This window comes from Trichosurus vulpecula, chromosome 8, assembly GCF_011100635.1.
Source record: "Trichosurus vulpecula isolate mTriVul1 chromosome 8, mTriVul1.pri, whole genome shotgun sequence".
NCBI classification, from domain to species: domain Eukaryota; kingdom Metazoa; phylum Chordata; class Mammalia; order Diprotodontia; family Phalangeridae; genus Trichosurus; species Trichosurus vulpecula.
In genome coordinates this window covers 22,653,794-22,666,864 of record NC_050580.1, presented here as the reverse complement: position 1 = coordinate 22,666,864, position 13,071 = coordinate 22,653,794, and the positions used below count along the sequence as shown (strand labels likewise).

At 42.8% G+C, this 13,071-nt stretch overlaps 1 protein-coding gene across 2 annotated transcripts in view; it reads left to right on the top strand.

Annotated features, from left to right (window-relative positions):
* Positions 1–13,071, top strand: part of ANK3 (ankyrin 3) — a 275,643-nt gene that overhangs the window by 198,636 nt on the left and 63,936 nt on the right. Inside the window, exons 29-31 of one of the 2 annotated variants that reach the window (XM_036769578.1) lie at positions 1,075–1,107; positions 3,553–3,777; positions 6,942–7,096. In XM_036769578.1, coding sequence (XP_036625473.1) covers positions 1,075–1,107; positions 3,553–3,777; positions 6,942–7,096 — 413 coding nt within the window. The remainder of the gene's footprint in view (positions 1–1,074; positions 1,108–3,552; positions 3,778–6,941; positions 7,097–13,071) is intronic. The other variant, XM_036769579.1, reaches the window with a different exon arrangement.

Sequence of the window (13,071 nt, the reverse complement as noted above, 5' to 3'; positions counted from 1 at the left end):
TGTCATGTGGCACTAGTTCTAGAACAGAGAAATAGCCTGGTGTCATGAATAGGGCAGGCAGCTAGGTGGTGCCAGTCCTGGAGTCAGGAAGACGCATCTTCATGAGTTCAAGCCTGGCCTCAGACACTTACTAGCTGCAGGACCCTGGACAAATCACTTCACCCTGTTTGTCTGTTTCCTTATCTGTAAAATGAGCTGGAGAAGGAAATGGCAAACCATTCCAGTATCTCTGCTGAGAAAACCCCAGATGGGGTCACAAAGAGACTGGAAATGAATGAACAACAACATGAATAGGGTGCTGTCACCCTTGGACTCCTGAAGACTTGAGTTTGAATTCTGCCTCTGACATTTGTGATTTATATGTGGCCACAGGAAAGTCACTTTAGCCTCCTCTGTGAAAAGCAGATAAGAATAGTTCCCGTAGTATTTGTCTGACTTGTGTGTATGTCACTTTGGAAACTGTGAAGTTCTCTATACACGCCAGTTATTAATAATATCTCGTGAGAGACTGTGCCTCTGGGGAAATGCCTTCAGAGCTCCAAGCCAAGGCACAGATGAGCTTTCAAAATTCAATCCTGGCCCAATAAATCAAGGACCGCTTGCTTTTTCCACATCTAAAAGGAAAGGAAAGGAATTTAATGACTAGTAACTTGAGGACTCCCCTTCCCTGTGAATAGGGCTGAGAGAGAAGCCACAAGCATGGGACAAAGCGCCATATTGCACTGTGTATTTCATGCTGAACCAGCCTCAGCTCTTATGGTTCCTTTTGAAGGCAGTAGATCTGCCTAGGATACAGAAGAAAGGAGAGTCTAGCTTCACATCTAAATGCTGGCAGTGTAAGAGGAAGCTCCTGAACCTTAGAATATTTGGGAAAGATGTTCTGAAATCCAATGAAAATCTTTGGAAAATTTACATTGGCCATTAACCAACGTGTTTGAACTTGGCCCACAGAGACCTTGGTGTTTTATTTTTCTGATGGTTACCTTTTTTTCTTTGCTCATTGACATTTTCTGTTGCTTGCTTCTAATTATCTTATATTAATTTTTCCCATTTGCTTTCTAAATTATTTTGCAGCTGTTCCTCTCCACTTCCCCAGTATGATTCAAGGTGATAACTGTGTCCTTTATGTGAAATCATCCTCTGTTATTTTCTTTTGAATCGATGTGCCCTCTTTCCCCGCAGTTCAATGTGTAGATGTCTGTAGTACACCAGCATTTGTCCATGTGCTGTCTTTAAAACTAGACCCATTCACTCGTTAGCAAAACTTTAGGTTTGTTTTTTCCAAACTCGTGCTGTACTTGACATTCGTATGGTCCCCCGTGCTATGAAACACATACCAATTAATCCTTCAAGTCCTGTACACAAGATTTTCTTGGGAACAAAATAATTTGTAAGGCATGTGGGTAGTGAGGGTGAATCACTCTTGTTTCAAAACGTTGCCAAACCAAAGGTCACGTGTCCCTACCAGACTGAGGACATTAGGGGGCAGATGTCAATCAACAACACATTGATGAAACCGGAAACCTCAGAATAATAGATGCGCTCCAACATGCACAGGGTGCTTGCAAAGAGCACAGAGATTACACCAGTTTAGCTTTGAAATCATCTTACGAATGATTTTTTTCTTATCTCTTGGGTCAGGTGCTCTGTTCAGCTGGGGATTTAATATATATTAATATATAATACAGTAAGGTAATCATTATTTTCTCTATTATTATAAATCTCTAATTTATAAATAGGTACAGAATAATGTAAATAAAATATCTAGCAATATAATAACTTAATAATAATAATAAATACTGTGTTAATATATACACTTGTGCCTTTACGTGGATCTGTTGGATCTGCCTCTTTGAGGCAGGTTGCTTCTTATCAGTTGTAAGAACAGCATTGACCTCCCCCACGGTGTTAAGGCATTCCGTAAACACACTCACTGAGCCGATCTGGAGATCTGAGATGTGTCCCGTGTCAGGAGGCTCAGGCCTCACAAGGGCAAACATGAACCCGTCAGTGGAAACACTAGCCTGTTGGAGTAGGAAGCAGTGAGACAAGAGTCCTTGCAGGAACAGGTTGTTATTAGCCCAAAGCTGTTTGCTAACTCATGCTTGCTTCCTAATCTTTCTCAGTCACAACCTGATTTTACCAGTAAACACCGTGAGTTTGAGCAAAGGATTTTGGATTACTTTTTAAATTCTGCCATCCAAAACACTTAAGAGAGATCCAAGCTTTAGGCAGGACGGGACCCTCAGGGACTGTTCTCATTTAGCCTCTCCTTTTACAGAGGGGGAAACTGAAACTCAGAGAGGACTCCTTAGGATCACAGCTAGTCTACTGCCTCACTGAGGCCCAGGGAAGTTATAAGTGACTTACCTAAGGCTTCACAGCTACTAAGTAGTCAATTTGAACCCAAACCCTCTGAGAGCTCAGAGCTGGTGCTCTTTGTTCTAAACCTTACAGCTTTTAGCTGTTTTTAAAAAGAGTTACCCTCTCCCCTTTTGTGCATTTGTAAGGACATCCCTATACTTGCATGTCCACTCCCCAGTAGAGAGCCTTTTTTCTTCAAAGGAAAGGAAGTTGACAGAAAGGAGAATCAATCCAGAGAAATCAAACGGTGTTTTTAAGAGGCTCCAGTATAAATTGGAAACATTTTTTAAATGAAAAACAAAAAACAGCTTGGATCCCATTCTGAAAATATTTTAGCTATTTGAACAATTCTCTAAGTAGCAGTCATTAGCACCAGACCTGTGCCTTCTAATGGGCTTACACCAACCCTGCCAGTTCCACGTGCTGATTAGAACGCAAATCGGTGTTTCTGTTCTCTGCTTCCTGGCCTGGACCCTGTGTGTGTTGGAATCATTCATTGCTTTGTAGAGGCTTTGACAACATAGAAGAGAGTACCTTGTCCTCCAGGACTAATCAGGGGAGGGAGGGAGACTCTGGTCTTTTTTCCCCCTCACACAAGACCCAGAGTCAAACTCCAAAGTCCCATTAACACTCCCTGACTTTGCATTGGACCTTCTGGTAGTATCGTTTAAGTCACTCCTTAGGTGACTGTGTTTGCAAGATGAGAAATAACCTTAATTTAACCTCATGTAGTTGATAAGAGGTTAGATAAAAAGGAATTAGAGGATTTGGAGAAATGTTCCAAATTTTGCTGGTACAGTTTCTCAGGGTTTCAGATGGTCAAGTTGAGATCATTTGGAAACCTTTCTCAACCCAAGCCTACACTCTTAGGTTTGAATACCTTCAGAGAATAAATGCTTTAGTAAAGCTATTGCCTATTTAATGATCTGCCATAATTAACAATGTCTACCCTGTTATTATTACATATATTAATAATAGTAACCTATATGTTGTTTGAGCACTAGCATGCATATATTAAATTTAAGAGCAACCCCCTACCCCCTTTAAAAAGAGTCAGTTTATAAATGGGTCTTTAAGGAGAGAGTGTATTTCCTGTTCTTCATTCTTACTTTTTTACTTTCACATTCGATGTGGTGAATAAGAATCTTCCTTGCCTGACTTCTGCTGACCTCTGATCCTTCCCTGCAGGTTCCTGGTGAGTTTCATGGTGGATGCCCGAGGGGGCTCCATGAGAGGAAGCCGCCATCATGGGATGAGAATCATTATTCCACCACGCAAGTGCACGGCACCCACTCGCATCACTTGCCGACTGGTAAAGAGACATAAGCTGGCCAACCCACCCCCCATGGTGGAAGGAGAGGGATTAGCCAGTAGACTGGTAGAAATGGGGCCTGCGGGGGCACAATTCTTAGGGTGAGTCATTTCATCAGTCTCCTTTCTGCCACTCACACCCCATCTTTGATTTTCTTTACCCTTGTGAACTCAAGTAGTTAACAATTAGAACTACTTAGTTTGAGCATCTTAACTGAGAGCGCCATGCCCTGTAATGCTATAGGCCAAAAAAACCAATTGTGTAACCATGAGAAAGCAAGCTAGCCTATTGCTTCTGTAATGCTTTTTGCCAGAGCTTTTTACTAACCTCCAAGTGCATCCCTCCTCTGCCCAGGACTTGTTTAAAGACACCAAAGAGAGTTGAAGAAGCACCATATGAAGGAAAGACAAAAGCTTGAGTTACTGCCATCCCAGCCCTGACTAGGCAGCTGGGCAGAGTGGAAATACCCAGGTTGCATTTTTAGGAGATTAAAAATTGGGGGAAGCAGCCCACTCTGATGTGGTCATACTAAATATCTATTGACACTTTATCCATCCTCGGAAGTGGTACCCTGGTGCCAACCAGGCAGGTTCTATCGGGACTAGCAGGCTGTTCACAATTTCCCCTTCTCGTTTCTCTTCCTGCTGCATGGATGTTATTCAGTAAACTGCACCTTCCCTCCAATCCTCCCCCTGTAAACGAGGGTGAGAGCTTGGTTAGCCGAATCCTGCAGCTTGGGCCTCAAGGAACAAAATTTATTGGGTAGGCGATTTATAGACAAGATACAAGAATGTCTACGATTTTTTTTCCTTAATTTCGATTTTCGTCACACCCATGATTTTTATTTTTATTTTTTTGGTTTTGGTTTTGATTTTTCCAAAGCTTTCAGTCGATGTGTGTCACTGAAAGACAAAACCATAGTGGCTTGACTTCCCTTCTAGCTCGACGCTCCCTCCTCTGCTTTCCTGGGCATGTGGAATCCACCGCAAGCATCCGCTCTCATAATTTCTGTGCTTTTGTAATTTTTGGTTTTGAATTTGAACTGTTTCAACTGCATCGTCTACATTTCAACACGCAGTGACGAGTCTTTAATTTCAGCCCTATGATGGAGAAGGTATTTGCAGGCTTTGAATCAACATTTAACACAAATGATTCAAAAAAGAAATTTGTTGTTTGTTGCGTTTCCCCTCCAAAAAATACGCTCAACAGTGGGCATCATGTATCTCTTCTGGGGTGGCCAAAGTAAGGAAAGAATAATGAGTCATTTTTAATGCAAATTGAGAAACAGATTTTAAAACTAAGTACGTGTCAGTTAGACCAGTCCAAAACATAATTTTAAAATGCAGTTAACTAATCACTGCCGAGCTTAGAGGGGGAAGGGAAGGGTTCTTTTCAAGGAAAAAAAAAATTTTTTTTTCTTGCTTTGGCAGTTTGCATGAAAAAAATCTGTTTAGAAACACCTTGCTTGGCTCTACTGTTGGTCAAAGACCCTGGTTCAATACCTTCTCTCTAGGTCTTGTTAATTTTCATACAGGAAACTGTGGGGCTCCTGAATTTTTAAAGACAGTATCTGACATATTAACCTGCAAAGATTGTATCTCACTTTCTAAGATGTTGAGATTATGTCCAGCTGAGGCCTGTGGGAAAACTATGGAAAATCCCTCAGAGCCTGTGGAATTTTGGACACTGTTCTCCACATTCCTGTGCAATTATCAATCAAATGCTTCCTGGCCCCATTAGGAGAAAGGATCTTATTTGCAAATCTGCACTCATAAAAAGACTGGGGTTAGTCTTTTCAAAATTGGGAATTTCTGGCTTAAAAAAAAATACAACGACTAGAATTGATTTAAATATTTCTCCAAGGGCCTGCTTTGATAATAGATGAAAGCTATTAAGTTTGAGAGCACTGGGCTTAGTCTGGAAGACCTGAGTTTAAATCCTTTCTCAGACCTGCTGTGTGAGACCTCAAGCTCTCCAACCTGAGTTTCCTCATCTATAAAAGGAGAGAATCTTTCATGGCCTCTAAGGTCTTTTTCAGCCCTAAATCAGTAATCCTAATGCTAGCGGGAGAGAGCAGGTACAACCGCAGGAAGAGGGGGCCATAGTTGGTGTCAGAGGACCCGAATTCAAATCTCAGTGAGCGCTGCTGCTTCCTACCCTGGTGACTTTGGGCTGGTCACCTTCCCTCGAGACATCTTTCTCCACCTTGTAAAACAAGAGGTTGGATTATATGGTTTTTAATGACCCTTCCAGGGCAAAATTCTATTATTGCTGGTCCTCTGTTGTTACTGGATTTCTGTCAAGTGCTGCCCTGTTTTGCATCCTTACCACTGTAGCCCCATCACTTATACTGTTGTATTCTACAGATCAGTTTTGAAAAGAGGTAAAGCTACGTACAACCTCTGTAGGCAAATAATGATACTGTCTGTTTAAATGGTCTTAAAGCTGCATAATCCAGCTACATGAGTTGCCTATGATAACGGTTCATTTATTTTCACCCGGCCCTTTTTGGTGCTTGTCCTAATTTTAAAATTTGATCAAATGCTTTTTTTTTATGTTGCTGGACTGGCACCTGGAATGAGCAGTCATTTCCACTCTCCTGGTCACAGTCAGACGTGCACGGACATGATCACCAAACCACTATGGCGGACCTCAACAATCTAATGAGTTTCTGGAGGGCAATTGATGTCACACTGAAGTATGTGTGTACATGTGAGAATTGGAGAATGAAGCTGCCTCCTCCCATATCACATACTAAAATCAAAACAACGTCCTGCTGCCTGGCACCAGTCACAGAGCTCATAAGGGCTGATGGCGTGAGCGGATGTTGGGTCGGGACTATTTTTTCTTTTTTGAGGAACAAGATCACAAATATTAGCACATTAGCATCAGGAATATTTTTAAACAAATAATCCTTTTAAATGACTGTGTCCTTTGAAGGTCTTGACACTCTGAATAATTTCATGGGTGAAAAATGGGCCAGTCTCCTCTCTCCGCTGTGGCTCGTTTCCACAGCTTTCTCTTTTCACATTCCAAAATACATCTATCCAGGATAGCATGTCATCCAGCTTTGAACGCGCTTTTTTTCTTAGCAAATGAGTCTGTGGCTTGGGCAGCTTTGAGATCATTCTCGACCACAGTGGCACCTTTAATTTTCAAAAGGATAGAGTAATGAAAGATTCTTTTTTTTAAAGGAAAGAGAAAAGTTCATTGTAAATATAGTTTGATATCCAAATAATGTAGATTCTTTCTTCCCCTCCCTTAGCCCAGTCATAGTGGAAATTCCTCACTTTGGATCAATGAGAGGGAAGGAAAGAGAACTCATTGTTCTCCGGAGTGAAAATGGTGAAACGTGGAAAGAACATCAGTTTGACAGCAAAAATGAAGATTTAACTGAGTTACTTAATGGCATGGGTGAAGGTAAATATGCTGGATCTCCATGTTTGTGAGAGTCTGTGGTCAGGAAGACCTGGGATTGTGTACATGAGGAAGGGAAGGTGCGTTTGAATTCTGATGTTTCCCTCTTATGCCAAAAGCCAGTTTCCCAAAAGGCTCTTGAGCTGATAGTTGTAATCAAGTCAACAGTCATTTATGAAGCACCTACTGTGTGCCAGGAATTGCACTAAGTGCTGAGGATACAAAGAAAGCCAGAACACAGTCCCTGCCCTCAAGCAGCTCACCATCTAACAGAGTTAAAGCATCTTGACCGGGAGTCAGGACCACCCCAATCCAGGTACTGCTTCGCACATTTACTAGCTGTGTGACTTTGGATTCACCTCTTCACCTCTCCGTCTTCATTTCCTTCCCTGTAAAAGAGTGATGGTAATACTGCCCCGGATTGTTGTGCTTTCTATTCACAAAGTGCTTTGCTATACAGATGCTAGCTGTTATTATCATTACTATTCCAGTACATGAATATGTTGGTAGTTTTTTCTGTGGAATGTGAGCCATTTTTCTTTAGGCAAACCTATGTTTCTCTTACCTATGACCAAAACAGTTTCTCTGATTTCCCCAGAAGGGGAAATGGGAAGAATAGAATTGCCTATGTGGGACATTTTTAGGAAGAGGCTTTCACATTCTGTCTAATTACATGAGTCTGCCCCACCACGAGTGACCAGGGCTGCATCTCTCCTTTCCTCCAGTAGTGGTCTTGTTGCCTTTCTAGATTCTAATCTGCCCTGAGGTCCACGTTGGTCACTCAAGACCTTTGGGACAGTTCCTGATATGCAGGATCTTCCATCTCTTATGTTTTGACCCTCTGAGACATCTACTAGAGTGTAGCAGTTCTGTTTCCTTCCAGAGGGGTTAGAGTGCTGGCCTTGGAGCCAGAAAGACCAACCTCTGACACATCCTGGCTTTGGGTTCTGAGTGTGTGTCCCCAGACTTAAGAGGATAAGCTGTAGAAAAGGAGTTTGCATACCTTAGGGTTCCCTATACCAATAAAATCACAAGGACCAATCCCTGTCCCCCTTCATTAAGCATTTATTAAGCACCAACAGTGTACCAGGTTCTGGGGATAGAACAACAAACTAAATAGTCCTTGCCTTCAAGGAGCTCACATTCTACAGGGGGAAATTTGTGTTCATAGAGAATTAAATAGAAAACATATATAAAGTGATTTGGGAGGAGGGTGAGATGATGTTCCTGAAGGATGTGTGAGCCAAGCTTTGAGGACAGCATGGCACAGGTGAAAAGAGTGTGTGTGCTAGGCCACGTACAGACAACGTCAGGCAGGCCAGTTTTAGCTGACATTGAGTCCACGAAGGAGAGTGATGTACAGTAAGACCGAAAAGGTAGATTGGAACCAAATGGTGAATGGTTGGAAAGCTAGACCAGGGAGTAGGTGCTTTATGCTAAAGATAGTAGGGAGCTCCAGAAGTTGTTGGTCAGCCTAGGGCTTTAGAAATCTCCAGCAGGTAGCGGGAATGAACATCTCCTTTGGTTGCTTGATAAAAGCTGGGCAATTGGGGCAGTTTTCCTCAGAAAAACTTGTGAGCCAAATGGTTTTAATAAAAGGTATGCTTCTATTGGGGTCCTCCTGAGAATGAGGACAAATTGGACAAAGCCCACATCAGATCACAAATTCAAATTATTCTGGGAAAGTCAGGTTTGCTCTCTGATTTATCCAATCTTGTTAAAGCAGTACTGCGTTTTCAGGAGTAAATGAGCATGATAAAAGTTTCAAAAGGTACATAGATGATTCATTTAATGTAATAATTTAGTCAGGTCAGAGGATTGGTTGAAGGAACTGGGGATGTTTAAGCCTAGAGACAAGAAGACTTGGGAGGGATGTGATTGCTACCTTTGAGTAAATGAATAACTGCCATGTGAAAGAAGGATTCGATTTGCTCTCTTTGGCCCTAGAGGGCAGATCCTAGGGAGTGATGACCTAGGCCACTTTGGGCTTCCTTGCCAAGAGAGCCATCCCAGTGAGGAAAGAGGCAGGTGCCTCCTCCTTGGAGGTGTTGAAACTCAGGCTAGATGACTATGTGTTGAGTATGTCCGACAGGAATCTTAGTCCAGGTTGGTTGGACTCGATGGCCACTGCAGTCCCTTCCAACTGTGACATTCTGAGAGACATGTGTCATTAGAAAGAAAATGAATTTAAAAGGGAAATAATAACCCATGAGCTTCCAGATTTTATTATGTCTCTCTCTCACCCTCCCAATAGCATATCCATCTCAAATGGCATACCCTTTCCAAGATCTTTTCTGCCCCAGTGTTTTCATAGCTTTGCTTTAAAACAAAACAAAACTCTCACCTTCCTGATGTACTTACTACACTGTGTCCCTATAAGAAGTTAAAGAATAAACCTTAAAATAGTTAGTATGTAGAGGTGGTAATTGGTGACATCAGGCTAATTGACGTTTGTGCCACGTTCAGGAAGCCTCTTTGAGGCACCGATGTGTCATGAGTAGGTAGTGGATGCATCTCTCTCCCAGGATAAATGGCACCATAGACACTGTCTGCCTGGGTGTCCCTGCCAGATTGAACACAGACACGATGATAAGGCCCTCTGGCCTGCATTCTACCTAGGTTATCTTGAAAGAGTAGAGACCTGATCTTGCTTACATTTTTAAAGAAGAGACTGAACCCTGGTTCCATCTTAGAAAATTAAAAGGAAGCACAAATGCTTCCAGGTGCCACATGACAGGTGGGTCTCAGGGCAACAGTGAAGATGATGGAAGTAAGATCCAAGTGTGGTTGTGAGCTCCAGGTGTCACTTCTGAGTTGGGGGGCAGGGGGGAGTGGAGAGAAGCATCCACTGCCCTGGCCACCATCCACTTTACTCCCCTTTGCTCTTGGTTTCCTGCTTCCTTCACTCATTTCAGTCATTTCAATATCTTTGAAAAAGAGATCAAACATGGACTCAATCAGTTTTGTTTCTGGTTTGTAGCTCTAAGCTCCATCTCTTTCTTTCGTTCTCTGTTTCTGTTTCTCTTTATTTCTTCCTTCCTCCCTCCCTCTCTCCCTTCCTCCTTCCCTCTCTCCTTTTCTCCCTCCATCCTTCCTTCCTTCTTTCATTTCTTCCTTCTCTCCCTCCTTCTTTCTCTCCTTCCTTTCCTCCTTGCTTCCTTCTTTCCTTCCCTTCCTTCCTTCCTTCCTTCCTTCCTTCCTTCCTTCCTCCTTTCCTTCCTCCATCCTTTCTTTCTAAGGGGAAAGACCTTGAGGCCATCTAGTCCAACACATGCCTGAGAAAGAGCCCGATTCCATAAAGCTCCAACTTAATGATGTGTCGTCCATTAGGAATAGACATAGAGACTTGTACTTTTATTGGTAAAGGCAGCTCCCAGATGAAGACTCTCCCTCTTCCAAGGCACATTAGCACCTTCTCTGCAGCTCAGAGTCTTGGAGCACTGTGAGGAGCCCTGAGAGGTTCAGTGACTTGTCTAGGGTCATGCAGCCAGGATGTCCCAGGGGCAGGACTTGAACCTAGGTCTTCCTGGCTCCCAGACCCTTTCTTTTTCCCCTATTCCACTGAATCTCAACCCAACTCCCATTTCTCTGGCCCTGTGAAGTTAATAAAGTGCTTTGTAGTAAGGCTACCACAGTTCAATGGAGAATGCAGAAGCAAAAGATTGGAATGATGTTTGGCGATTTCCACACTAGTCACAGAGTGTCGGGACTAGAAGGGACCTTAGCAAACACCCATCTGCATCATTTTACAGATTCAGTTCAATTCAGAAGTATTTATCAAGTGCCTACTGTGTGCTGGGTACCATGTTAAGTTCTAGGCAAAAAACAAAACAAAACCAAAAACAATCCAAGTTGTCAGAACTAAGATCATATCCCTCCTGTGGGAAGCCCTTTCCCAGCACTCAGCCTTCTCTTTTGAGAGTACCTTCCATGCAGATTGTATAACTCTTACGAGAACAGAATTGTTTGCGTTTTGTCTCCTCATTGGAACGTGAGCTTCATGAGGGCAGGGCATGGTTTTGTCTTTCTTTGTATCCCCAGTGACTAACCAGGCACATAGTAGGCACTTAATAAATACTCATCGATGAACTGACTGATTGCCTGACTAGTGAAGGGAACAACTTGGACACCAAGAGGGTCATGATGGAAGATGCTGTTAGAAGGGGTGGTTCTGGATCAAAATGAAAACTATGGAAAGACTTTAGGAGTTAAAATAACTGACGTGTTTCTAGGGTTTTAAGTCTTCAAAGCACTTTACATGCCTAATCTCATTTGCAAATAGGAATATACAAATCAGGTTTCTTTTATCTTTGCTTCCTAGTCAGGGAACCAAGCCCTTCTGGGAACCTTAACAAATGCAAAAGTTTAAAGAACATTTGAGTCCACCAGCAGCCCATCCTTGAACATTTTGGTTCAAAAGTTTGTAAGTTTCTTGACAGCAGGGACTGCCTTCTGCCTCTTTTTCTCTTTTTGTTTCTCTGAAATTTGGCACAGTGCTTGGCACATAGTAGGTGCTTAGTAAATGCTTGTTGAATGAAAGAATAATCCTTTTCAAGGAATATATCCCATTTAATCATCAGTCACTAACCAAAGCATTCAGGTATTTCCCATCTTAGCCAAGAAGGAACCTCCAAAGTTACGCCATCTGTAGGACTTTCAGAAATGTAGCATTTCATCCCTTTGTGGACTGTCTGTATAATACAGACGCCTTGATAAGAGTGCTGGATTTTAGAGTTTGATGGAGCCCAGAGATGACTGTGCTGCTTGCTGCTGCCTGGATGATCCTGGCTTCTTTGGGTCTCAGTTTCTGCATCTGTGAAATGAAAATTAGAGCCTGCTTTACCTGTCTCACAGAATTGTTAGGAAAAGCCTTTGAACATTAGAAGTGCTGGGGCAGGGGGATTTGTCACTTAACTCTTGGCCCTACTGCTTGCTAGCTAGGCATGTGACTTTGGGAAAGTGGTAAGAATTTATTAAGCACCTACTCTGTACTCAATCCTGGTCATGTAAAGACAGAATGAAGCAGCCTCCACCAGAAAGGGGAAAGGAGACAACAAACACAACACAGAATAAAGATGAAGGGAATAAAAGGCAATTAAAGAAATTTTAAAAATAGGTCACCTGCAGCTGGGGGCAATCAGCCAGTCACCTAGCCAATCACCTAGCATCTAAGAGGCAGAGAGCTAAGGAGGGAGTGCACCATAGACATAAAGATCAGGCAGTGCCGTGGGGGAAAAGACTGCTGTGTGTGAGAAAGAGAGAGCGGCCGGGCTAGATCACAGAGCTGGGTTGGGAGAGCCAACCTCTAGTGTGGCCGGAAAGGTGAGTTGTTGGGGCCAGGTTCTAAAAGGCTTTTTAAAAATCAAGCAGGAGTGTCTGTTATTTCCACACCTTAAGCACACAGCCCGGTCTCCAAAACAAAGTGACATTCGGGGAGTTTCTGCAACAAGTACAGACAAGAGACTCTAAGGCCTGGGCTAATGATGCCACAGTGGGGCTGGCATGGGGTGCTTGGAGTGGGAGGCCATTGGGCGACATAGAGTCCAGCTGGCACTTGCTGTAAAGACCTTGCCATCCTAGCTGAGGTATCATGTAGCAGGAGGGGCTCTTCTACAGAGCAGCAGACCTGGCCTTGCTCTCTCCTCCTCACCAAAGCCTTTGGGCACAAGGCTGAGAGGAGACCAATATGGCAACCATCAAAAAATGACTTGTAGTATAATCCTCTCAAATATGATCTGCTGGATCTATCTTTGATGGGAAAAGAAGGATGAGACTACAGAACCCTAAACGTGGATGTTAGAAATCATGTCACTGAAATCTGAAACCCCTTGTTGGGGAGATGGATCTTTTTTCCTTCAAATTTATTTATTTTTAGCATTCTTTTCTTTTTAAATTTTGAGTTCCAGATTCTCTCCCTCCCTCCCAACCCTCTCCTACTCACTGAAAAGGCAAGCATATGCCAGTTATACCTATGAAAT